The sequence below is a fragment of the Setaria viridis genome, chromosome 3 (genome assembly GCF_005286985.2).
Source record: "Setaria viridis chromosome 3, Setaria_viridis_v4.0, whole genome shotgun sequence".
Lineage (NCBI taxonomy): Eukaryota > Viridiplantae > Streptophyta > Magnoliopsida > Poales > Poaceae > Setaria > Setaria viridis.
In genome coordinates this window covers 15894048-15919780 of record NC_048265.2, presented here as the reverse complement: position 1 = coordinate 15919780, position 25733 = coordinate 15894048, and the positions used below count along the sequence as shown (strand labels likewise).

The window sequence follows — 25733 nt, the reverse complement described above, 5'->3', positions numbered from 1 at the left end:
GAGTGTTCCGGTATACCTGGTCGCCTTGTGCGATCTGCATTCATAGTTGCATGTAGGGTAGTACTATAATACTCTGTAAATTGTTATTCTGGTACTGGTCGCTCAGGTCTCCGGCTGTTTGCCACAGTGTGCGTTCATGTGCTTCACTTCACCTGTTGCAAATTGGATAATCAAGTTGTGTTTAGAAAAATCTCTGGTGGGGATAAACTAGAGAAGCATAGGTAGACCATGCCAGTTGGGATTGCCTGCTTACCACGACCATAATTATGTGGGAATCCGGTCCCAAACCCTGACATTGAACTATTGAAGTTGCTTCACCCGGTGAGCAGAGCTGGCAGTAAGTACTAGAGCAGTGGATGTCTTTGAGTTCATTCGAGTGAAACAATGAAGTCCGGCCCCAGCTCATCGGGTCGTGTTGGCAATGTATAAGCTCTTTCCAAGAAACTGCCTAGGCTTTACCACACCGTACACTTTGTTCATTGCCCGATTCTGTGGTCAAGGGTTCAACGCAATGGAGGGCCATAGTCAGTCTGGATGTCAGAATATACCGTACCAGCCGTTGCCAACAGCGACTCGACAAGTCTGAGACAAGGAGCCAGCAAATTCCGAGAAGACGCGGTGCCTGCTGCGAAGTATGCAAACCCCGTCTTCTTCTTCCATCGATCAGCCTTGCTGGTCTTGGGTTTGACACTTCGACTCAGGAATGGCAGAGTGTGGTGAGGTGAGGCGCCATATCTTTCAGTATCTTCCTCCAACAGGTTTGACAGTCCGGGTTAGGAATCTCCCTAACTAGTTAGGGTTTGTTTGGCAAGGCTCTGGCTGTGGCTGAAATGGCTCCGACTACGATTTCTTTGGTGGAGCAGCTTCTCCGTGGAAGCTAAAGCCGTTCTATAAAGTGTTTAGCAAAACGGTTTCTCCTGTATTCTTAGAAATGGATGTGAGAGATCAAATATCCTATATACCCTTAGCTACGTGGATTGTTTGAATTGATAAATTGGATGATTAGCATTACTTCGAAATTTGAGTTCATTAGAAATAGAGTTCATTAGAAATTTAAAAAATAAATATGAGAGTGAAATGTGCTATCTACCCATAAAGCTACTACGTGAGAGGTCTTTTTTTTTTCCTTCCTTATTTTTCTTTTTTACTTTTTTCTCCATTCATTTTTTCCTCCCTTCCTTTATTCTTATTTTTCTTATTTTTCTCCCTTCTTTATCTACTCCCTGGTGCTGGCAACCTTATCTTCTTCGGTCCTGCTCGTCCGTCTCTTTCATCCGCATCGCTTCCTCCGCTCCCTGGCACGCCGCGTTGCTTCAAGTCCGTCGCGCCGCGCTGCTGCACTCCTCTGCTGCTCCAACCTTGCCATGGCGCTACCTCGCCGCCCTGCGTCATGGGCTCCCTGCTGCTCTAACGCCACCGCATTGTTGTGACCCTGGGGCTGCCAGGCCGCGCGCTAAGGTCAGCCATGGCAGGTTCGGCGGGCCGCAGAGTTCTCAGGTTAGTTCAATCTTGCACAGAATGGCATTTTGAGTGTAATTTTCATGAATTTAAAGAACACATGCTACTGGGGCAGCTACGGGAGGGGAAGAAGCCGCAGGGAGCCGGTTTTTTTGGCTCTCGCTCCGTCTCTTGGCTCCGGTTAGCGGGATTTCAGGGTTTTTTTTCCCGAAGCCGTTTGCGCTACTGCTGTTTGGTAGGGCTTCGGGTGAAGCCGGTGGAGAAGCCCCTCCCGAAGCCCTAGTCTAAAGGTCCACAACTTATAGAAACGACGAAATGGACGTATATATTAAGGTCATGTTTAGTTCCCTCCAAACTCCCAACTTTGACACTATGCAAAAAGAAGATTCCCCATCACATCAAACTTGCGGTACATGCATGGAGTACTAAATGTATACGGAATCAAAAACTAATTGCACAGTTTTGTTGTACTTTGCGAGATGAATCTTTTGAGCCTAATTAGTCAATATTTGGATAATAATTCACAAATACAAACAAAATGCTACAGTTGCGCATTTATAGCAAAATGCCAATTTTGCCACTCCCAGATTAGGAACTAAGGCCTAAAACAATTCCAAGCCGTGGAACGGCCGATCGGTTCTTGTCATTTGTCTTCAGAACAATCTAAAGACATGTCGCCATCTAGATTCTCGGGAGAAATGAAAACAGATCCCGTAAATGAATTGACGATGGGGAAGTGCTCTACGCAACACGCCGTATGCCGTGTGCCATTCGTGGCTGCCGGGTTGACCTTCCTGCCTCGTCTGGTCTCTCCCCCTCTCGCAATCTAATTGGCCGCTTCATGCCGCTCACGAACTGAACTGCCCCTTATCATCCACTTGGTTAACTTAACCTTGCATAACTAATCGCAAACTTGCATCGTACTGGTATTAAACGCGCGCGCGCCCGGGCACGGGGGCACAAAAGCAGCAGCCACCCACCCATCCGGTCCGCGCGCGTCTCCTCCCGCCCGGCACCGGCACCGGCACGAGCGGAGCGGCATGGCGGCGTCCAGCGCGTACGCGGCGTCGCTCCCGGCGGTGCCGGATTGGCTGAACAAGGGCGACAACGCGTGGCAGCTGACGGCGGCGACGCTGGTGGGCATCCAGTCCATGCCTGGGCTGGTGGTGCTGTACGGCAGCATCGTGAAGAAGAAGTGGGCCGTGAACTCGGCCTTCATGGCGCTCTACGCCTACGCCTCGTCGCTGCTGGTGTGGGTGCTGGTGGGCTTCCGCATGGCGTTCGGGGAGCGCCTCCTCCCGTTCTGGGGCAAGGCCGGGGTGGCGCTCTCCCAGGGCTACCTGGTGCGCCGCGCCTCGCTCTCGGCCACGGCGCACGGGGACACCCCCCGCACCGAGCCCTTCTACCCGGAGGCGACGCTGGTGCTGTTCCAGTTCGAGTTCGCCGCCATCACGCTGGTGCTCCTGGCGGGCTCCGTGCTGGGCCGCATGAACATCAAGGCCTGGATGGCCTTCACCCCGCTCTGGCTCCTCTTCTCCTACACCGTCGGCGCCTTCAGCCTCTGGGGCGGCGGCTTCCTCTACCACTGGGGCGTCATCGACTACTCCGGCGGATACGTCATCCACCTCTCCTCCGGCGTCGCAGGCTTCACCGCCGCATACTGGGTACGTGCTTCTACATGTTGTGCCTTCAATTTTTCTCCCTTGTTCACCCACGTCTTCGCCGGGATGGTGACGTCACTCTCGGTCCCAACCGGCCGGCGGGCGGCGGCGACGTTTGCTAACGTGTTTGGTAGGCGTGGATTGCATTATTATGTTAGTTTGACCCAGCAGCCAGCAGCCAGTGTGGATTCCTCGCGGAGACGCTACTGTGGGAATGCACGCGCGGGTGCCCACCGCTGCATCACAGATTCACAATAATAGAATCAGCAGCAGCGCGTCTAGATTCAAAGTCACCTTAGACGGAGAGATTAATGCGTCCCGCTGCAGATTTTTCTTTCTTCCTTCTTCCTTTTGACAACCACATGACATTCGTATTGCTGATGGCTGCACGCGAAAAGGCTTACAACTTTTACCCCCCAAAGGAAGGAACATGTGAACAAGTTGGATTGGATGTCCGCTCTCTGGGTCTCGGCTGCTGGTGTGATAGATGGTCGATGCAACTTGGCGATGTTGCCGTCGTTTGAGGTCTCAATCGCCGTGTCATACATCTTGCAATGGCGAGAACGCAACTAGCTAGGCAAAGTATAGAGATGATGATGGGCTGCTAATGAATGGGTTGCGTGCGGCTGGCAGGTGGGCCCTCGTCTGAAGAGCGACCGGGAGCGCTTCTCCCCGAACAACATCCTGCTGATGATCGCCGGCGGCGGGCTGCTGTGGATGGGCTGGGCCGGGTTCAACGGCGGCGCCCCGTACGCCGCCAACATCGCGGCGTCCGTGGCCGTGCTCAACACCAACGTCTCCGCCGCCACCAGCCTCCTCACCTGGACCTGCCTCGACGTCATCTTCTTCGGCAAGCCGTCCGTCATCGGCGCCGTGCAGGGCATGATGACCGGCCTCGTCTGCATCACCCCCGGAGCAGGTAAACCATTGCTCTTGCTCTTATCTTATCACCCCTATGCCTATCTCCCTTAGCGAGCACGTACGGCCTTTCCTCTCCGTACATCTCAGAAACTTCGGTCTCCCGGGTCGCGTACGCTGAGACGACATGCTCCTGCTGATCTGGCCCCATCCATCGTCTCTGGGTCGTCGGAGCATCCGACATCTGGTTGTATCATCAGGTTCCATTTCAACATCAAGCGATCAGAAAATTCTTCAGAACGGATGGCAAAAACTAATGCACGGTCAAAAGAGGACGGAGGAAAACACGCAGCAGGCAGCCAATCAACGCGCGCGCCGGGCTCGAACGAAAACGAACAGTGCCGCGTCACGACATAACGGGATTCCTTTCTTTGTTCTTATTACTAATCTGTCGAGCGCGATGGCTACCTTTTCCTACTCCTAAGTCCTAAGAGCCAAGTCCCCGGCGCCGCGGCTCACTAGTCGCCGTGCTAATACTTTACGCGACACGATTAGGCCGCCTTAATTAGCTATAATGATGTAAACATGATCCGATTCAAATCAGTACTACTAGTAGTCAAAATTGTAGTACTAGTAAGTAGTTTTCACTTCATATTTGTGTGAAATTTGATGAATTGGCAAAAAAAAAATCGTGTGATTTGCTGCAGGGCTGGTGCAGACGTGGGCGGCGGTGATCATGGGCGTGTTCGCGGGCAGCGTCCCCTGGTTCACCATGATGATCCTGCACAAGAAGTCGGCGCTGCTGATGCGGGTGGACGACACGCTGGCGGTGTTCCACACCCACGCCGTGGCGGGGTTCCTGGGCGGCATCCTGACGGGGCTCCTGGCCACGCCGAGGCTCCTGGAGATCGAGTCCCCCGTGCCGGGCCTCCGCGGTGCGTTCTACGGCGGCGGGATCGGACAGGTCGGGAAGCAGCTGGCCGGCGCCGCGTTCGTGGTGGCGTGGAACGTCGTGGTGACCTCGCTCATCCTGCTCGCCATCGGCACGGTGATGCCGCTGCGGATGCCCGACGAGCAGCTCATGATCGGCGACGACGCCGCGCACGGGGAGGAGGCCTACGCGCTCTGGGGCGACGGGGAGAAGTTCGACGCCACGAGGCACGACGCGGCCAGGGTCGGCGGCGGCGGCGGCGGCATGGAGAGGGAGGGCTCGGCGGAGCAGCGGCTGTCGGGCATGGGAGCCAGGGGCGTCACCATCCAGCTGTAGTAGGCGCGCGACGGCGCGGGAGGGCGGAGTGTTTGTACTGGTAGCGTTTATTTTCGTGACAAAAGATCAGTGTTGTAGAGAAGTTATTCAGATCCATGATCAGTGGGAACTGGGAAGTGACCGTAACCTTCTGGATCATAAACGGGCCGCATACGTGACCCACGGCCCGTTTAAACTGATATCGAGCCCAACGGATCACGTTTTCTTTGTGCCGTAAACAGATCAGAATTAGAGAGGAAAATCGTACATATTTTGATTTTGTGCCATTTTATCACTCTGCCCTGAAAATGACGGTCCAGCCCACTTGAACCCTGCGGCCGTCATCAACGTTCCACTTCCACCGTTACCTCACCTCCTGCCCGTTTCGGCCCCTGGCACGCTGCTGTCACTTCTCCACCGGCGCCAACCTTCGTACGCGGTGACCGACCCAGTGCGGTGCCCCCGACTGGAGATGGGGCGTGCCGGCGTGGCCACCGCGCCTACAGGCCAGCGCCGAGCGGGCAGCGGTCACGGGACGGCCCTGCGTGCTTCGACGGGTTTCGTCGGATGATCGGGAGCCCCGGACGTGTTTCCTTGGACGGCTACGGGCCTACGGCACTATTGAGGGCACGTACAATGAACAGCCGGCTGCCGTCTATTTGCGTACACGTCAGCGCAATTAGCCTCCGTGGCAGTCATTAACTGAAGAGAGAGGGCGTTGCCGTCGTCTCGTTCCTCGACGGCACGCGCGCGTCCTCCGACGCAAAACGCCGAGTCCCGGAGCGCGTTGTACGTTCCGCTCCGTGTCATCGACGGCGGCGTGGATCCGTTGTGCTCGGCCGCGCGCGTGTTTTTCCGGCGTTCCGTCTAGCGCCGAAGAAGCACGCGCTTCTTCCCCCAAATCTTCCTCTCCGCCATGCTCCTCCCTAAATAATCCCCTCGACCCTGCACCGGCGACTAACCCTACCAGCGGCGATAGCAACTATGCGGCAAGCGGAGCAGCAGGGCAGCGGTGGCGGCGCGAGATCTGCTCAAGGCGGAGGTAGTTTTTCATGTGAGAGCACTTTGATTATAATAAAATGACTCATACAGTCATACTGCACAATAAGCTCAGTAGGAAAATTGATCTCACTGGGCTAAAATTAATACTTGTTTGGTGAAGATTATCTTGAGCATGTAGACCTGGAGGATCTGGAGGAAGAAATCCCAAGGCTAATGGGGCAAAAAAAAAAGCTAGAGCATGCAAATACAATGAAGTATTTGAAGAAAAAATTATTTTCTGATTACAACTGAGGTTAGTGTAACAGTTAGCTCTATAGCATCTAACAGCTCACTTTCTCAGTTCTAATAAAAAGGCTGTTGGCTGTTGGATTTTAGACTGTTCTGATCAAGAATGTTGTTGGATGTTTTGAGAATGTTGAGTCTGTTATGACTTATGATATATCTTGCAGGTTCTGGTCATTAAAGTCTGTCAAGTGCATTTTGTTTCTGTTAAGTCTGTCAAGTGAACTATGATGGCGAATTCTGATGGTGAACTGTGATGGTAGTTTCATCTCATTTCTTATATTGTGTGAACTGCATTCTGTGTGTCATGCACCGTGTGAACTGAAATGCACCGTGTGAACTGATATCCTGTGAATGGCTGGTGGAATGGCAGAGGCTACTAGCACGCACGCGTTAAAAATGACGGCTTGAGTTCTCTCAGTTAAGCACCGAAATAGTTAAGCACCAAAATATTTATAAAGATCAAATGTACATGAATGAATTAATATATAAAGATCAAATGTACATGAATGAATTAAATAGCCTGCGGATATTTATTCTTTCTTACGGTAAAAGGTGTCTTTTTTTTTAAGCTGTTGGAGTACAAATCAAATGCTAGGCAGCTGTAAAGCCCTCAGTAGTATTGACTAACATGTGCAAGTGATGTTTGGTATAGTACATGCCTAGTGCAAGTGGATTTTCAATACCAAACACCACCCAGATATACCATGTGAGAGAAAGGTTCACCTTTAGATGTGTGTTGAAAATTCAAATATGAATAGATACTTCTTATTATCGTCTACAGTCATGTAGAAATTAGGATAAAATAAAAATTTATGCAAGAAGAAACAAAAAAGAAATCAGTGCATGAACCACCATGGATCGGGAGCAGATCGGGAGCAGAGCATAGGAGCACCCTAACCCGCGGGAGCACCTGAACCTTTCCTTTTTTTAAAAAAAAACATCACCTGAACCTCTCTACCACATGATTCACTTCACGACCACAACTGAGTTCTCTTTTATTAGATCAAAATTACAAGGTTGCCACAAATATACAAGGCACACCGCCCAACAAAGATTCAAGAACCCAGAACCCATAACAGTACTACGTGGCGGTGCCTCCTTAGAACAGGGCGACCAGCTCGGCCTCACCAAGCACGTGTCCCTCGATGGCTTCCAAGAGCTTATCCTTAGTCACCTGCAAAAATCACGGCACAGCCCCAATCATTTCATCAGCACCTCCACAGACGCAAAGAAGAAAATCACGTCATGGCACACGAAGATTTTACCTTGTTGCCGAGGTGCACCTCGTCGTCGAGCGCGTAGAGCTTGAACTGGATGCGGTGCCCGCGCGACTCCGGCACGGGCCCGCGCCACCCGGGCTGCTTCCAGTCGTTGACGCCCTCCTGGACGCCGCCGTACTCGCGCCCCGCCGCGGCCTCCTTGCCGGAGAACCCCTCGGGGAGGCCCTTGGTGGTGGGCGGGATGTTGGCCACCACCCAGTGCGTCCACGGCACGATGGGGCCCTCCGGGTCCGGCGCGTCGATGTCCTCCACCACCAGCGCCAGCGACCGCGTGCCGTCGGGGACGCCGTACCACTCCAGCGGCGGCGACATGTCCTTCTTCGCCCCCTGACCCTCCAGCGTGTACTGCCGCGGCAGACGCCCGTCGTGCGCCGCGATCGGGTGCGACACCAGCCTCAGGCTCTCCTGCGCCATGCTTGCGACTATGCCGGTGCTGCGATGCTCCGCTTCGTGTGTGCGCGCGCGTTGTTTGGATGAGTGTTGTAGCGTGTTCGCTCGAGCTTGGCTTGACGACGGCGAGGGTGGCGTCAGGCGTGGGCTTTAATAAAGGAGCGCAGCGGCGTGGCCGGACGCGTGTCCCGGCGGCGAGGGGGGGTACGTGGTGACGGGCGGCTGGAGGCGTGTCGCGTTTTCAGGACGGGAAGTGGACTAGAGGAGGGACCGGGGCACCGGCCATGAGAAGATTCGAGAAACTTACAGGTCAAGCATCGATTAGCGCTAGAGAACTGGTTTACGCTGGTCTTGTGTGTCCTTGCTTTGTCCAGATGCTTCGAGTTTTGACACTAGCGCGGTCGCGCCATTGCATTCCGGCCGGCGGAGAAAAATTCTGGAAAAAGTGACGCAGGATTCGGATTTTTAGCTGGGCCGTATCTGTTCTCCTCTTTGATGAACCAGTTCAAATTTAGTTGGGCTTGGCTCGTCACCGTCTGCCTAAACAAATTCGGCCCGAGTAATTCTACCGGCACGATCCATTGCCGAAGTACCTGGGCTTCCCCTGTTTTTTTGCAGCGGCTTGTTTACCCACTGATCTTGCAACCACCTCCCCTGCACCCAACGGCTTCCAGAACAAAAAGGGACCCCGCGCCGCGCAGCAGGCAGCACCACCGCAACGCCTTCCAATCCATCGATCCCCGCCGTCTCCCCTTCCGCAATCCACCACCGAGCTTCCGCCCCCCAACTCCCGATTCCTCGGCCCCCATGGCTGCGCCGCGCCCATGGGCGGACCTCCCCACCGACATCGTGCTCGAGATCTTCCGCCGCGTCCCCTGCGCGATCGACCGCGTCAACATGGCCACCGCCTGCCACTCGTGGCTCGCGGAGCTCGCGGACGCCCCGGCGGCGCCACCCCAGCTCCCGTCGCTCCTCCTCCCGTCCGCCGACGTGACGGGCGTCTACTGCTACCTCAGCGGCCGCCGCGACCACAACAAGTTCACGGCCCTCACGGGGCCCCGCCACTTCGGCTCGTACGACGGCTCATGGTCCTTCCTCGCCTACGGCCAGACCCACGGGCACCGGCTGCTCAACATCCGCACCGGAGAGTCACACGCCGTCCCCGACGTGCTGGAGGATGACCACGACGACCAAATCCACAGCATGGTCATCCTCGCCGCCACCCTCTCGTTCCCACCGGATCGCCTGAACTGCGTCGCCGCCGGCATCGTCACCTATCAGCCGGACGCCGACGCGCCGCGCCGGCGCCACTTCGCGTTCTGGCGCCTGAGGGGTGAGGTGGCATCCTGCAATGTCGTGCCTGACCCGCTAGTTGGGCACGGGTTGGAACTGGAGGACGTCGTCTACCACAGTGACTCCTTCCATTTCCTCAGCCAAGGCGAAGACATCCTCGAGTGCACGCTGTTCTTGGATGGAGATGGGGCTGTCCTGGGAGTAGTGGCGGATTTAATCCGCTTCCAGAACGCGGGCCGCAGCCGCAGCTACGCCGAGTTCGTCCGCGCTCGCTACCTCGTGGCGTCCCGCGGGGAACTGCTGATGGTCGTCAGGTTCGCTCCCAATCCTCACGCGCCGACATCGTCGTTCAAGGTGTTCCGGATGCTCCAACAGCAGATGCCAAAAGATGACAAGGAGGAGGAGGATGTTGATGAGTACCCCCGGTGCTGGAGCGAGCTGGACACGCTGGGTGGCCGGATGCTGTTCGTGGGGCGAGCCTGCTCCAGATCCTATGAGGCGGATCAGTACCCGGGGTTCAAGGACGGCGTCTACTTCTTGGATGATGGGTGCTTCTACGACGATGAGATGATGTTCCGAGGTGTCAATGAGAGGCAGTACCCCTGCAACGACATCGGCAAGTGGTCGGAAGGGCCACCTCCCCATGTAGACGGCTACTTCCCGGAGCAGGGCCCTTCGCACAACTCTCCTCCGGCTTGGCTTCTCCCTTGAGACGGCAGGTTTTTTGGCTACGAACCTCCACCACCATTTGAGTTTGTGATGTTTGAGTGCCATAGATGATGTGTGGGTTTGTCTCGAGATGATTCTCTCTTGATGTCTGAATGCCTAGCGTTGCTGTTAAAATGTACTTTGTGGTAATCCGATCTGAAAATGTTTGTGATAGTGCTTTGATTTTTAGAATCAATTCTACCATGGAATTGGATCGATATGCATGGAAACTGTACTGTTTGAATTGGTATCCTTAGCTTCATTTACCATGGACGCTGCAACAAGGAATGGATGCAGCTGAGCATCTCTGTTCTGAATTCTGATGCTCTAAGCATAAATGCAGAAACTAGGATGGTAATCTTTTTCAAAAATAAAAAAGAAACTAAGATGGCTGAATGATAATTCTTTTGCTAGTCTTTCCGATTGTTAGTTTTACATGATGATTTTCTCTAGCCTTGCTGAATATCCGTGTGCAGTTAAGAAAAGAATATTCAGTGTGATCTCAGTGTTGCACAATGCATATTGTTTATGAGAGTTGAGAGTGACTTTTATGAGAATTTGTATGAATACTGTTTCTATTCTTTATGATCGGTTGGCATGGAAACACACAAGATGCCACTTGATATATATCCATGTGCTATTTTGCTCTTTCTTTGGATACAACCTGGTCCAAGCTAGTACTGAATTTTGTCCTTGTTCCTTAATGTATAGCTAGGTTGACTATGTGGAATTTATAGTATTTATAATTGTTTGACAGTTTTTCTTAGAAGTAGGACGGCCAAAAAAACTGTTGTTGCCAGTGCCCCATGAAATCATTATACGAGCTTGCTATCATTATGCCCTTTAGTAGATGCTGCATAAACTCCAGGAGTTGCTGCAATGGAGTTTCATGTCATAAGATGCATTACTTTTTCTGTTGAATTGAAATTGATAACTCGCTCTGAAAATGTGCATGTTGATGCTGATGAGATGTGCTTTCCAGCGTTGCCACGGATCTGTGGCCGTGTTCTCCATGGGATAATTCAATGGAGAGAACAGTGCTGTTAGTGCTTAGCTTTCCCATCCATTACATGACATGGATTTGCACTGAAGCTGGATTGCATAGCTTATATTTGGTTCTCAGTTAAAATGGTCTTTGCTAGGTCATGCAACTGAATAAGCTCTCTTGGCTCTAGTTAGTCAGAACACAATTGCTGTTCTTGTATCATGAAGAATAGAGACCCCAGTGATTTTTTTGATTATGCAACATTTTTATTCCTGTCCCTTTGAGTCAGCCGATGTCCGATACATCATGTGCAGATGAACACTGTTCTGCATTTGCAGTAACATGTGAATTGCTTAGCAAATGATTATTGACAGTAAGCTCAGGTTGTTGATGGGTGTTATACTGTTATGATGCTCTCTCTAGTCCCGGACTTCTGACTTCTGAACTGCTAACACCCATCAACAGTTACTTTGATGGGTGTTAGCAGTTCTTACCGGAGGATAGTTTCCCATCTTCTGAACTTGTGTGATGATGACCTGTTGAGAATAGCAGAATGAGAAAAGAACCAGGGCAAAACCTACGGATCGCCAGAATGGGCCAGGAAGGCCTGCCTAATGAGGTCGGTATAGTAGGTAGGTAGGCCAATCTCTGAGCTCGAAAGGCCCAACTTATGCTTTTTGTCGCCACTAGGTTGCTGGCCCGGTCACCTGCTGTTCTGCTGGCGATCGATGGGCCTGTGGCGGTGGTATCCAACCGGGTCACGGCTTAATCTTTTTTTTAGGGAAAAAAAAGTACAACCGCAAACGCCGTAGGAGCAAACAAAAATCGTGCAGCCCCAATCAAGCAAGATCAGCAATATGCAATAAGCGGGAGCCGTCTCCTCCCCTCTTTTGCAGTAAATCTGCCTAACGAAAACGAAAATCCGCGGGGGGAAACAAATAGTGTCAGGTTACCATCAGCTTTCCACGAGCTCAAACCACACGACACTCTATCTTCAAAGCATTTGCAGCTAGCTTACCTACACAACTGTAGCGGTATGCCCGTAGCACCACGAATACGCATGCACTACCGTTCGGCGATCACTTGGCAACAATAATATAATGTCAGTTCGTACCAAACAAGGCTAAAAGATGTACTAGGCCCCGGCCACTTTCGGCCGTCGCGCTCTTGTGCACGAACATGTTTTATCCTGTACCAGCAAGGGGATAGATCAGATGAGCCGTTCCGTTGGTCCATCTCAGCACCTGCCATCGCCATGCATGAATGCATCCTCCCCCGCGCACTGACGCGACCCGTCAGGGCCATCCGATCCAGCAGCTGCAGCAACTCCTCGCTCATCAACGGCGCCATCATCGTGCGGCGGTGGTCACCCGCGAGCTTTCGCATCGGACATGCACTCACCCCCCGCATCTTTTGATCTCTACTACCTGATCATGACCAACTCATCTACGACCACGATCTATCTACTCGTGGATCTCCTCATCAGCTGTGCAATTGTGCATGCACCGCTTCTTGCATTGGAGTTTGGACACAAAGATCCAGTGGGGCGCATCCACCCTACCCTATCTCACATCATGGCCGGCCGGTCAGCAGCTGCCAGCTGGTACAAGAAGGCCGCCCAACAAAGGACGTCCGATCCACCCGAGCACACGACTATCTCCTGTACGGCTCCCGCGCCACTCGCCGGCCGATGCGCACGCATCTGCTGTTGCCGGAAGAGTGAGATACCTGTGCCTACTTGCGCTCGCACGTACTACAGCAACTGGATCGATGGAGGCTGTACGAAAAGGGCCACGGGATCAGGCTATCGCCAGGGCCCTGGACCCTGGTAGTGCGATGCCGGCCAGGACACGGCCACTTTTGCGTGCCCGCCCGGCTGGAAGCCTGGAACGAGCGCCGCCGCTCTGACCTTTCTTGCTTCCCTCCCCGCACAGCTTGGCCGCACCTTGCCGGATGCGGCCTCGGCAGGCCCGAGTGCGGCCCTCTCCCTCGCACCAGCCACCACCCGACCCAACCAAGCAACCACACAAGCTAAGCTAGCTACGCTACGCTCCTCGGGCCGGGTCGGCCAGTCGGCTAGCTCACCACCGCGCTGCGCTACACGACCATAAAGCGCGCGGAAAGCGGGGGCTCATCTTGCCGTGCCGGCCCGGGATATTTTCGCAAGCCGCGCGCGGTGCCGGGTGCCGTCCCGTGCTCCGGGCGATTGGGCACGCGGTTCACCCGGCTTTTTCATCGTGCCCCCGCTTTGCAGCTCGCGGCGTGCCCCTGTCGTTGTTGTGGCGTCGATTAGTTTATTGACGGGATAGGGTTGATCGATGGATCGGGGGTTGGAAAAAGTGGTGATTTCTGCCGCTAGCGATATGGATGGTCATCCGGCACTCAGGCCTCGGCAGAAGGGGGTCCCATGTTGCACGGTCTCTTCACTTTTGTGGCATCACAGCCTTATCTCCCGAGAGATCAAAGGTTAGTGAGCGAGGTAGCGTTCGCCGGACGCCGGCGTCGCCGGGCGACGGTGGATTGCACGTAACGTCGCACCGGCCGGGGACGTACCGTGCGCACATGTTGTTGCCGTGTTCCGGCGGCTGTTAAACATATGATGTAACAGATAGCGTGGATTGTACCTGCCAGTAGTTTGAATTGTACTAGAGATAGGACTTGTGTAAATCTCTTTCGTTGTAGATAGAGCCTGGCCGGCCAACTCTCTTTGCTACATATATGTAATCATCTGCGTCACATTAGATGCATCTATTACCACAAAACCGTCATCGACCCAAGATACGGTGTTGACGTTCCACTCTTTCGCTCCTCTAATTTTCTACATGGTAATCAGAGCCTAGGAAAACTAGTTTCCAATCTCCATGGCGTCAAGCTCGTCTGCTGCCAATCCTCTCCTCGGTGCTCAAGTAACCGAGAAGTTGACGCGCCAAAACCACGCAGTGTGGACGGCGCGAGTTCTTGCGACCTTACGGGGCGCGAGGTTGGAGCGCTTCATCAATGGCAAGGCCATTGCTCCAACCTCCGAGATTGAAGTAAAGCAAGCTGATGACACGGTCATCAAGGTGGACAATCCCGCCTATGAGGAGTGGTTCGCCTTTGACCAGCAGGTCTTAGGGTTCCTCTTCTCCTCCCTGTCCAAGGACATCTTGGGGCAGGTAGCCTCCGCGAAGATGGCGGCCGAGCTATGGAAGATGATTGGTGACATGCTCGCCTCTCATACTCGTGCACGAACTATCAATGTTCGTCTCTCCCTCGCCACCACCAAGATGGATAATCTGACAATATCTCAGTACTATGGGAAGATGAAAGTGCTCTCATACGAGATGGCAGCTGCTGGGAAGCCCCTGGAAGATGAAGAATTGGTCGTCTTTATTCTCAACGGGCTAGACTTTGAGTACAATCCATTAACCTCCGCTCTTGTAACTATGGGTCAAGCCAATTAAATTACCTGAAATTATACTCTCAGTTGTTGAGCTTTGAAACAAGATTAGAGCTGCAACAAGGAGGCAGCTCCCCATCCTCTGTCAATTCCGCAAGAAAAGGTGGCTGTGGTGGTGGTTAGCGTATGCGGAGCTCCAGCAACTTCCCCAACCAACATATGCATGGCCGTGGTGGACGTGCTGGTTCTGGCCGTGGCTTTGGAGGTCGTGGTCGTGGACAGCAGGGGCATGGCAACTTCTCCAACTAGCAGCAACGCAAGCAATATCCCAATATCCCAAGTCAGGATGACAATGGTCGTCCCATCTGTCAGGTTTGCTACAAGGTGGGACACATGGCGTCTGGTTGTTGGCACAGATTTGATGAACACTATGTACCTGATGAATGCCATGTCGCTGCTGCTATGAGTTACTCTGTGGACATGAATTGGTACACAGACACTGGAGCCACCGATCACATCACTAGTGATCTTGAGAAGCTGTCCATCTGGGAGAAGTACAACGGCAACGACCAGATACACACGGCCAGTGGCACAGGTATGGAAATCAAATATATTGGTCATTCAATTGTTCAATCCCCAGTTCGGAATTTACATCTAAAACAAATTCTCATGTTCCAAAAGCAGCTAAGAATCTTGTATCTGTTCATCGCCTTGCTAAAACATAATTCAACATTTCTAGAATTTCACCCTGATTGTTTTTTCATTAAGGATCGAGCCATGAGGAACATCATCCTTAAATGGCGCTGTCACAAAGGGCTCTATCCTCTTCCTTCAACATCCCCAATAAAGCAAGCTTTTGGAGTCGTCAAGCCATCTTTTGAAAGGTGGCACAACCGCCTGGGTCATCCTTCAGCTCCCATAGTGTAAAAAGTCATTAGTAGTAATAATTTACCTTGTGTTAGCACTAAAGGAAGTGAGTCGGTTTGTAATGCTTGTCAACAAGCAAAAAGTCATCAGCTCACCTATCAAAAATCAAATAGTGTTTCGAGTCATCCTTTACAACTTATTTTTTCTGATGTTTGGGGTCCTGCATCAAATTTTGTTGGAGGAAAGAAATATTATGTTACCTTCATTGATGATTTTAGTAAATTCACTTGGATATATCTTCTTAAGTTTAAATCTGAAGTTTTTCAGAAATTTCATGAATCATGAATTTCAAGGCCTTGTTGAGCGTACTTTCGGTCGTAAAATTGTAGCTGTTCAAACCGACTGGGGAGGTGAATATCAGAGACTCAATTCCTTCTTTAGTAAAGTTGGGATTTCACATCTTGTTTCTTATCCTCATACACATCAACAAAACGGCACTACAGAAAGGAAGCATTGCCACATAGTTGAAGTAGGGCTCTCTCTTCTTTCTCATGCATCAATGCCTCTCAAATTTTGGGATGAGGCTTTCCTTACTGCCACCTACATTATTAATCGTCTTCGCAGCCGAGTTATCCTTGATGACATGCCTTTAGAGCGTTTGTTTCAACAAAAACCCGATCACACATTTATGCATGTTTTTGGGTGTGCTTGTTGACCAAATCTTAGACCTTACAATGCTCACAAGCTTCAATCTCGATCGAAACAATGTGTTTTTCTCGTAGCCACTCTCGTAAAGGTTATAAATTCCTTGATGTTTCCTCTGGACGTGTCTATATATCTAGAGATGTTGTTTTTGATGAGAATGACTTTCCCTTCTCACAACTTCATTCCAATGCAGGAGCACGCTTAAGAGCTGAAATTTCTCTTCTTCCAACTATCTTTTACCATTCTCATTTGATCATGGGGGAGAATATATTGATGATCATATATTTGATTCTCCTAATTTGCCTGCTAATAGTTCTGGTGAAGATTTTGCATAAAATATAAATTTTGGTGCAGATGATGGGGTGGATGAAGCAATAGCACCAGCCAGCGTGGAGCACGAGGAGGATTTGGCATCGGGATTGCCGCCTGGCAGTCCGGACAGCGCTCGCTTCAGTCCGGCTGGCGGCCAACCCGGTGCTGACACGCCTCCCTCCGAGTGTGTTCACTCCGTGTCTGGGAAAACGCGCATGCAGGAGGAGCAATCCAGCATGGACACGTCCCCTGCTCCCGCCCAAGCGCGTTCGGCAGCAATAGCACAGCAGCAGGCCAATCATTGGCGCCATCATTGTCGGGCGCTGAGAACCAAGATGATTTGCCCGGGGGATTTTCTACGCATGAACTAGCTGCTGCTCCACAGCCGCAGCTTCATGTTCCTACTTGATCTGATGAAGGGCTTCGACCAAGGACTAGATTACAAAGTGGAATAAGGAAGGCAAAGGTATACACTGATGGCACATTTAGGTATGGTTGTTTTACTTCCTCTGGTGAGCCACAAAATTTAGATGAAGCTTTGGGAAATAAAAAATGGAAGGAGGCTATGGATGCTGAATACTCGGCCTTAATGAAAAATAAAACATGGCATTTGGTTCCTCCTAATAAAGGTACCAATATTATTAATTGCAAATAGGTCTACAAGATTAAGAGAAAACAGGATGGGAGGTTAGACAGATACAAAGCACAATTAGTAACTAAAGGTTTTAAACAAAGATATGGGATAAATTATGAGGATATTTTTAGTCCTATGGTTAAACAAGCTACTATTAGAATTGTTCTGTCTATTGCTGTTTCTCAGGGTTGGACCCTTCATCAACTGGATGTGTAGAATGTTTTCCTTCATGGTATTTTGGAAGAAGAGGTATACATGAGGCAACCCCCGGGTTATGAGGATCATTCTTTTCCCAATTATATTTGCAAGATGGACAAGGCTTTGTATGGGCTCAAACAAGCGCCTAGAGCTTGGTACTCTAGATTGAGTGCTAAGCTGTGTCAGTTGGGCTTCAAGTCGCCTAAAGCAGACACATCATTGTTCTTCTATAACAAAGGGCATATTACAGTCTTTGTTCTTGTCTATGTTGATGATATAATTGTTGCTAGCTCCAATCCGGATGTGACTTCAGTGCTGTTGCAAGATCTTAACAGAGAATTTACCCTTAAAGACTTGGGTGATCTGCATTATTTCTTGGAAATTGAAGTAAATAAGGTGCGTGATGGTATATTATTGACACAAGGCAAATATGCTTATGATGTGTTGAGGCAAGTTGGTATGAGTGATTGCAAGGAAGTTGCTACACCTCTCTCTACTTCGGAAAAGTTGTCGGTTCATGAAGGTGAAATTCTTGGACCTAGTGATGCAACGCAATACAGGAGTGTGGTAGGAACTTTACAATATTTAACCTTAACAAAGCTAGATATATCTTTTTATGTTAACAAGGTTTGTTAGTTTTACATGCTCCTACTACAACTCAATGGGCTGCAGTAAAAAGGATATTAAGATACCCGAAGTACACTTTGAAGCTTGGTAAAGCTTCATCATTACTTGTGAGTGCTTATCCTAATGCAGATTGGGCAGGGTGTCTGGATGACCGGCGTTCTACATGAGGTTTTGCTGTTTTTTTAGGACCCAATCTTGTGTCATGGAGTGCACGTAAGCAAGCAACAATATCTCGCTCGAGCATAGAAGCTGAGTATAAGGCTGTTGCTATTGCAACAGATGAAGTTATGTGGATACAAACGTTGCTTTGTGAACTTGGAGTTCAGGCGCCTAAGGCAGCTAAATTGTGGTGTGATAATCTGGGAGCTAAGTATTTATCTGCTAATCCTATGTTTCATGCTTGCACTAAGCACATTGAAGTTGACTATCATTTTGTTCGAGAACGAGTAGCTAAACGGTTGGTTGATATAGAATATATTTCAACCAAGGAGCAAATTGCAGATGGTTTTACAAAGTCGCTTGGAGTACGACAGTTGCAGATGTTCAAGCGCAATCTTAACTTAAGAAGTTTAAATTGAGGGGAAGTGTTAAACATATGATGTAATAGATAGCGTGGATTGTAACCGGCCAGGAGTTTGAATTTACTAGAGATAGGACTTGTGTAAATCTCTTTCGTTGTAGATAGAGCCTGGTCGGTCGGCTCTCTTTGCTACATATATGTAATCATCTGCGTTGTATTAGATGTATCTATTATTCCCCTCTTTTGCTCCTCTGATTTTCTACACGTGCATCTAGTGGTGCTCGTCAAGATTTATCGGCAGAGGCGACAGAGGCCGAGATTGAAGTGGACAGCTGGTGATCGATGGGGTGAAATTATTTGCCGAGCTGATCGGGTAAAGCCGATCCATGATTGATCGATCGCCGTACAGCTTTGGCTCGAGCAGTCCATGCATGTCGATCCTGCCGTGGAAAGCTGTTACCGAGATTGCGTGTGCGCCAACTACTGGAACACACAAACGCGCACAGTTTGCATCAGCACGGGAGTTCATTGCAGAGCTTATTTTGAGGAGTGTGGGTGTGTGCGCGCCACGGAAGACGGAGCCATTATTCAGCCATGCACGACGCCGCCGCCGATCCACCCGGGCGGCGTATTGCGTTTCGTGTCGCGCTAGACGTGTGTGTGCTCTTGCTTAGCCGCCCGTCATCTTGGACAGCAGCTCCCGTTCTGTAGGCGCAACGGACAGCGACCTCGATCAAACGCCCGTCCACATGTACATGTTCACGCTGACACGCATGATATGTGTGCCCATTCGTAGCTGAGTCGGAGGAGACATGCGAGTCAGAGTTGCCCGTCTGAACGCATTGACCGTGGTCTATGACGATGGAACAGTGCAGGCTGCGTCGCTTGCGCCTACACAAGTCCACCACGACTGTTACAGGTCCAGACGCTAGCCTAGCACGCGACCGAATCTTTCAAACTAGCTACACCCTGAAAACGAACCGCGCCGGCTAGTCAAACGACCCCGCGCCGTCGGCACCCCGGCTGAAAACTCAACGGCATGCAGTCGGCGGATCCTTCTCTGCTGGAGCCTGGTTCAACCAAGGGGGTTCTAATTTCAGAATTTCAATACCCAAGTTTTCTCATCGTTTTTGCTCAAATTCAGGCCAAATTCAAAAGATTCCCGACGCAAATTTCCTAGTACCGTCCCAGTTTGTGGCCTCGTGCTCATTCGCTGTTGCACACCGAGCAATAATCTGGTCGTCGAGAGTTTGGGGGGGGCTTGCCTGTTGCCCCACTGGCTGACGGCTGACGCCCACTACCACTGGCGCGCGGTAGCCTCTCGCCAACCTTAAAAGGGACGGCCCGGCCGCTTTCAAATTTTATAACCACACCCATCGCGGTTCATCTCACGCCACCCCCCGCCCCCGGCGATCGCTCTCGCCGCGCTCGCCGCCAAGCTCTCGCCACCCCGGCCCCGGGCCGCGCCGAGCCACACGCCACCGTGCCACTTGCGCGCGGGCGTGCCGAAGCTTCGTCGTCATCACTCCGTAGACCCATGCCCCTCCGCCACAAATAGTGGTAGCCGTGCGCGAGCGTGCAGGTCGATCGTCGCCGGCGGGGAGCAATGGCAGCGCAGGAGGGCGCGGCGGGCGGGAGCCAGCAGGTGGTGATGCGGTGGCGGTACGGGGACGTGGGCGACAGCAACTTCGCGGTGCACGGCCGCGCCGTGCCGCTGCTCGTGGGCCTGCTCTGCGCGGTCGTCTTCTTCGTCGCGCTCTGCCTCTACCTCCGCTGGCGGTGCCACCGGTACACGCCCGACCCGGAGGCGGGCGCGTCGTCGTCGTCCGCGGCAGCGGCGGCCACGGCTTCGATGCCCGGCCTCGACGCCGACGCCATCCGCGGGCTGCCCGTCACGCTGTACCGCCCGCCCCCGTCGGCGCTGCCCCCTCGCCTCCCGGGTAAAGGCGACGACGGCGTGGACGGCAACGAGGAGGTCGACGACCACGCTGCGGCGCTGTGCTCGATCTGCATCAGCGCGCTGGTGGCCGGCGAGAAGGTGAAGGTGCTTCCGCCCTGCGGCCACTGCTTCCACCCCGACTGCGTCGACGCCTGGCTCCGGTCCCAGGCCAGCTGCCCGCTCTGCCGGTGCCTCCTCCTCGCCGCCACATCCAAGCCCGCCGCCGTCAACGGAAGCGACGACGCCGTGTGACTGAATAATGGACACTTGACAAAACAAAAGTATCCTCCCATGGCAAGCGGGCCCCAGCTGTCAGCGTCCCCCCAAGACCAAGACCCGGCCTTTGAATCAGCGCGCCATTTAATGATGGCCGCCATGACCGCATCAGATCTACTCGTCGTAAGTGCGCTTGTTTTGGGCCTGGTCACCAATGGCGTCGGAAAATGCAGTTGCCTGTGCAGGCTGCCCTCCCCGGAGTTCTTTGGAGCATGGGTGGGGCCACTCAGTCACCTGACCCCGCCGGCCGCTTTCCTACTAGCTACTAGTACGGAGTAGCTTTCTCCGATCAAGGCTCTCCAATGCAAGGGAAAAGTGGTGTAAGCTGTACATAGCTTTTGAGTGTTTATAAGCAGAGGGAATTTAACGTATGCGGTGGTGGTTCAGGTGGAATCTGTGTTAGCGTAACAGCAGCACTGATACGGGCAAAGCAGCCCTTTAATTAGTTCGCAAGCTCTCTAGTGTACTATGTTATGTTGCACCCCTTTTTGTTTTGATTCCACGGAGCGCAGCCCATACACGTATACCTTTTGTAAAAGTGGTGTTTGCAAATATCTCGATTATATGTAAGCTAAATACATCGGCGGTATTGTTAGAGTTGTGTAATCCTAGGAGTTCTAGCCTAGCTCGGTTGATTAAGGGTTCAAACCATAACAATTCAAGTTCTCGTTGAGACGGATTTTGATGTATATTTGTTCTTACTCCTTCCATCCCAAATTATAAGTTGTTTTTAACATTTCTATGTTTATAGATTTTCCTACGCACCTAGATGCATTATGTCTAGATACATAGTAAAAGTTGTGAATCTAGAAATGCAAATGACATGTAAGTCTATAGAAGAGCATTCTTCCACAAATTTATAGCTTTAGCATTGTGCTCGAACAATGGTTTTGTCCTTATTCAATTCAAGATTCAATTGCGATTATAACTAGTTTCGCCTCTACATATTCTCCATTTCGTTTCCGTACGCATTTTAAAATAGGCTTGGGGTTCTTATAGTAACACTGTTGGGGAATGCGCCTTCAGTATCGGATCCAAACCCTCCTTTAGTACCGGTTTTGCAACCGGTATTACTATTTCGGTACTAAAGGGACCTTTAGTACCGGGTCAAATAACCGGTACTAAAGGGGTATTAAAAATGAGGTATTTTCCCTTTAGTACCGGGTCAAATAACCGGTACTAAAGGCGTATTAAAAAATGAGGTCTTTTACGGTACACAATACTATCTTATACTGTTGTTTGAAAAGGACTCGTATGTAAGGATCCGACGGTTGAGATTAATTGTATAATACTAAAACCTTAAGCTGTAGTACAGGTAGTATGCATGAGTAGTATATGTGGTATAAGGGTATGATGGGAAAGATGTGAAGTGGCATTATATATGTTGTGCTAATTACGCCGCTTCCTGCTGCCACCCGCCGCCGCCGCCTCCGGCGACGACGATGAGAAGGCAGATAGCGCCAGTAGCACGCTCGGGAGCAGCACGGTGAGGCAGAGCAGCGAGAGCGGGAGGAGGCGCTTCCTCCCGTGCCGGTGCCGCCGCGTCTCCATCACCCCGCGTCCGTTGTCGCTTCCCGAATGAATGAGGCTTCGTGGTACGTGTCTAGATTCCGAATGAATGAGGCTTCGTGGCATGTGTCTAGATTTGACTATGTATACTGCAGCAAATCCATCAATTGTTGCAAGATCGCGACTTGAAATCCCTGAATAATATATATTATACTAATTATAATTTTACCCATACTAAAAAAACACCCTATACTCTATACTACCATCTGGTAATATTGTGCACCATAAAACAACTCAATAAAATAAAAAAATCCACCGATTGGAGCCCCGCCCGTACCCCGCCACCATCCGCCAGAGCGCCGGAGCCCTGGTCGCACACCACCTGAGCCCCGCACCGAAGAGAGAGGGGGGAAGGGAGGGAGGGAGGCGGCGTACTTACGCTGCTCAGCTACCGCTGCCGGTGCTCCTCAGTCCGCCGGTTGCCACTGCCGCCGGATCTGAGGGAGAGGTGGTCGCCGCACCTTCCCTTCTTGGCACCGCCGCTCCTCGCCCCACCGCCACTCCTCGCCACATGTAAGAGGTGCGAGGTGAGTGGAGGGGGAAGAGAGGGGCGACGATGGGATCTGCGTGGGGAAGAGGGAGGGGATTCAGCTGGGGAGAGAGAGGGGATTCGGTGGGGAGAAGAAGAGAGAAGCACGGGTGGGTGGATGAGGGGACGAGCGGAGCGGATAAGTGTGGGGAGGGGGGGGTGAGCGTAGGGTGAGAGAGAAGGGGGGGTTGACGTGTGATGGTAGGTTGCAATTTAGTACCGGGTGAAGCCTCCACCCGTTGTTAAAGGCCCTCAGGCACATTAGTACCTGTTGGAGGCTTCAACCGGTACTAATGGGTGACCTTTAGTACCGGGTGGAGCCTCCACCCGGTACTAAAGGGGGGTGACGGGGGTTCCTCGGGGACTAGCCGTTAGGTCCGGTACTAACGCTCATATTATTACTGAGCTAAAATGCAACCGGTACTTAGATTTGGGATGAATGTTGAGTTTTCTAGTATTGTAAGATGGTGGCTGCTTGATATATCTAGTGGGTTTGGGTTTGGTTAAGGGGATAAAGAAAAGGAGGATGGAAGGGATATGTTTGACGTCGATTCAATGATCATGACATTGGTTTGATTTGTCCTTTAAAAGATATATACTTTTATAGTAGCAACCAGCAGATAACGTTTCGGACAAACTTTGAAAACTTTAATTAACAATCAATGAATCAATAGGCGGTTTTCACTGAATGTTTTATTTGTTTAAGTGGGCATCTTCTTAGGCACTGCATATGTTCACATATGCAGATGAAGAAGCAACTTTTTGCCCAGCACCACCACTTGCAGCCGCAAGATCTCGAAGCAACTTGGATTCTAAATGGAGTTCGAGATGTCCTATATATTAGGCTGGATCCTTGGAGTTATCACGAACTGGGGCACCACAGCACTGCACAAATTCTTTAAGCTCCCTGCTTGATTAATGTTCACGCATGCACTGTCCATCATGTCGTCTCCCGCTTTCCCCCAGCCGAGACATTCGTTCTGATCAGGTTAAAAAAACCGTAGAGCAGCAGCAAATTAGCAAGTAGCAGCTAGCAAGTCGATCGGTCCGGAGATATTCGCTATCGAAAAGTTAGTGAAAGATATCAAAACTGGGTGTTTCGGTGTGCTGCTTTTGCCTGCCCCACAGTGCACTAGCGCGTATTTAAATTCAGCTTGGATGTGTGTGGATTTGAAAAAGGAGAGACAGCAGGACAGGATGGGGTTGTTGTTATCACTAATCATATCACGATCAGCCAGTGGCTCCAGTGCAGGAGAGCCGCAGGGAAATGGTGCACCATGCATATGCCTCAGTTGGAGATGACAATCGTGCGAATTTTTTCACCTCTTATTGATGGAGATTTATCGATAGGATTATCTAAAAAAATAATTAATTTTTTCTGTTCGAAGTATGAAGGTTTGGTTTTATTCCACCTCACGGATGTGTGATGCCCACAAACCGGCCCTGTTGAAAACATGGCACCGAGACTGTAGCTGGAGACCAAATATGTGCAAAACCCTGATCACTTTATATAAGTAGTGTACGATCCAGGACAGTGCAGCAGAATAGCAGATAACGCCTGTAATTTTCCGCAGGAAAATGGAGCTGTCTGGTTGTACCTTGATTATTCGAGATTCGCTCCCGGAAGTCAGGGCACCTCGGTCGATCGCCATGCTCCTGCACGCGCTTCTGCCGGCCATCATGCACCACGCCTTTCTTGTCGCTCGTCACACCACCGGCCTAGATGCGAGGAGGAGTGCCGTCGCCACCGCGCCACCGCCGCCACGGCGGAAGATCGCCAAGGTCTGGGTCACGCGGGCGCTGCTGGATGGAGAGCTGGACCAGCAGGATGCTTGTCATCCTAGCCCGTATGCTGGCCTGCGTGGCTCACACGGGCTCCTGATTTTACGCTGACGAACGGCCCAACGTCGAGCTGCATTTGACTGAGCTCGGCCTGGTCAAAGCTTTCGGCCCAAAATAATTGTATATAAATAGGCTCTCGCGTCCCGCATCACAGGATGAATTTGGTCCGGTTGGATATATCTAAGATACTTTTATATATCCAACTGGACCTAAACTGGTGCGCAAAAAAATAATATAAAGACATAAAATGGATATATGATGCAATCAAATATGTCTAAACAATTTTTTTCAAATATTTGTGTAATAAAATATTTGTGCAAGGAGAAAAAAAAATCAACACTTGGGCTGCTTGCTGATTGCATCTGAATAGTTGCACCAATAATTATTCAAATGCCAATTTCTCTGTTTGTTTCTCTTTGCACTAGTTTTGGCTGAGCTCTAATTTTCCATACATGTAATTACATAGATGATTGCATCCTCCATTCTAATTTTCCATACATGTAATTATACACCGTTTAGATGCTACCGTATCTAGCAACATGGCAGCACCAGATATGGATTCATCCTAGGATAACTACAGTTTCCTACCGGGAAACCTTGCGTTCTGCCAACTTTTGGTACAAGATGCTTCGTCAAACACACACAAAAGAAAAGGAAAAAGAAAGACAAGGCATTTCAAGAAAGCGACGGCTTAGTATTTTCCCACTCAAAACTTTGCAAAATGGTGGATGGCACTAGCAAAAACACGTCCTGCGTGCTGCCGCACATGCCTTTGCTGTCGGCTGCATGTATTTTCTTCTTGCCATTAACACGAGATGAAAGAATTCTCGAACAGTCGAACTACAGAGTACAGCTTTACAAAAGAAGAATCGATGAAGATGACCATTGAACTTGTTAAACTACATTTAACGTGTGAGTATCACACAAGTATCACCTCCACTTTCCGCTTCCAGCCGTGCATCCAATGTCCGACGCCACCGGCCGACTCCACGCCGCCACTTCTCCGTTCCGGCAGGCCGGCTGGGTCATGGGTGGCACACGCGACACGCGAGTTTTGACATCGTGACGTGCGCGCAGGGCACCGGGTCGCCATCGGTTTGACCCGAACGCTCCAGCCCCCGCCACGTTGTCCTTGAGCGCGCGGAGGCGGAGAGCCCCGAAGATTCTCCG

At 51.2% G+C, this 25733-nt stretch overlaps 4 protein-coding genes across 4 annotated transcripts; 3 read left to right on the top strand and 1 right to left on the bottom strand.

Moving 5' to 3' along the window:
* Positions 1 to 1584: 1584 nt before the first annotated feature.
* On the top strand, positions 1585 to 5510 carry LOC117846954 (ammonium transporter 2 member 1). The gene is made up of 3 exons (XM_034728081.2): positions 1585 to 3122; positions 3753 to 4038; positions 4685 to 5510. Exons 1-3 carry the CDS (start codon positions 2499 to 2501, stop codon positions 5242 to 5244), a joined length of 1470 nt encoding a protein of 489 aa, XP_034583972.1. The 5' UTR covers positions 1585 to 2498; the 3' UTR covers positions 5245 to 5510.
* A 1840-nt stretch (positions 5511 to 7350) lies between these two features.
* Positions 7351 to 8383, bottom strand: LOC117847924 (uncharacterized). Its single transcript, XM_034729230.2, has 2 exons — positions 7776 to 8383; positions 7351 to 7684 (listed from the first exon to the last, which is right to left on the bottom strand). The coding sequence occupies exons 1-2, from the start codon at positions 8202 to 8204 to the stop codon at positions 7610 to 7612; spliced, it is 504 nt and encodes a 167-aa protein (XP_034585121.1). The 5' UTR covers positions 8205 to 8383; the 3' UTR covers positions 7351 to 7609.
* Positions 8384 to 8399: 16 nt separating this feature from the next.
* Positions 8400 to 10588, top strand: LOC117847923 (uncharacterized). The gene has a single exon (XM_034729229.2). It carries the CDS (start codon positions 8676 to 8678, stop codon positions 10182 to 10184), a length of 1509 nt encoding a protein of 502 aa, XP_034585120.2. The 5' UTR covers positions 8400 to 8675; the 3' UTR covers positions 10185 to 10588.
* Positions 10589 to 19767: 9179 nt separating this feature from the next.
* On the top strand, positions 19768 to 21312 carry LOC117847457 (RING-H2 finger protein ATL66). Its single transcript, XM_034728674.2, has one exon. The coding sequence runs from the start codon at positions 20015 to 20017 to the stop codon at positions 20597 to 20599; it is 585 nt and encodes a 194-aa protein (XP_034584565.1). The 5' UTR covers positions 19768 to 20014; the 3' UTR covers positions 20600 to 21312.
* The last annotated feature ends 4421 nt before the right edge of the window (positions 21313 to 25733 follow it).

Bases quoted from the DNA above. Each gene is read 5' to 3' on its own strand.
- LOC117847924 (XM_034729230.2), bottom strand. From the start codon at position 8,204: ATGGCGCAGGAGAGCCTGAGGCTGGTGTCGCACCCGATCGCGGCGCAC. The intron at 7,685-7,775 runs GTAAAATCTTCG...TGATTTTTGCAG, and splicing joins AGGTGCACCTCGGCAACAAG to GTGACTAAGGATAAGCTCTT.
- LOC117846954 (XM_034728081.2), top strand. From the start codon at position 2,499: ATGGCGGCGTCCAGCGCGTACGCGGCGTCGCTCCCGGCGGTGCCGGAT. The intron at 3,123-3,752 runs GTACGTGCTTCT...TGCGGCTGGCAG, and splicing joins GCTTCACCGCCGCATACTGG to GTGGGCCCTCGTCTGAAGAG. The intron at 4,039-4,684 runs GTAAACCATTGC...GATTTGCTGCAG, and splicing joins CTGCATCACCCCCGGAGCAG to GGCTGGTGCAGACGTGGGCG.
- LOC117847923 (XM_034729229.2), top strand. From the start codon at position 8,676: ATGAACCAGTTCAAATTTAGTTGGGCTTGGCTCGTCACCGTCTGCCTA.
- LOC117847457 (XM_034728674.2), top strand. From the start codon at position 20,015: ATGGCAGCGCAGGAGGGCGCGGCGGGCGGGAGCCAGCAGGTGGTGATG.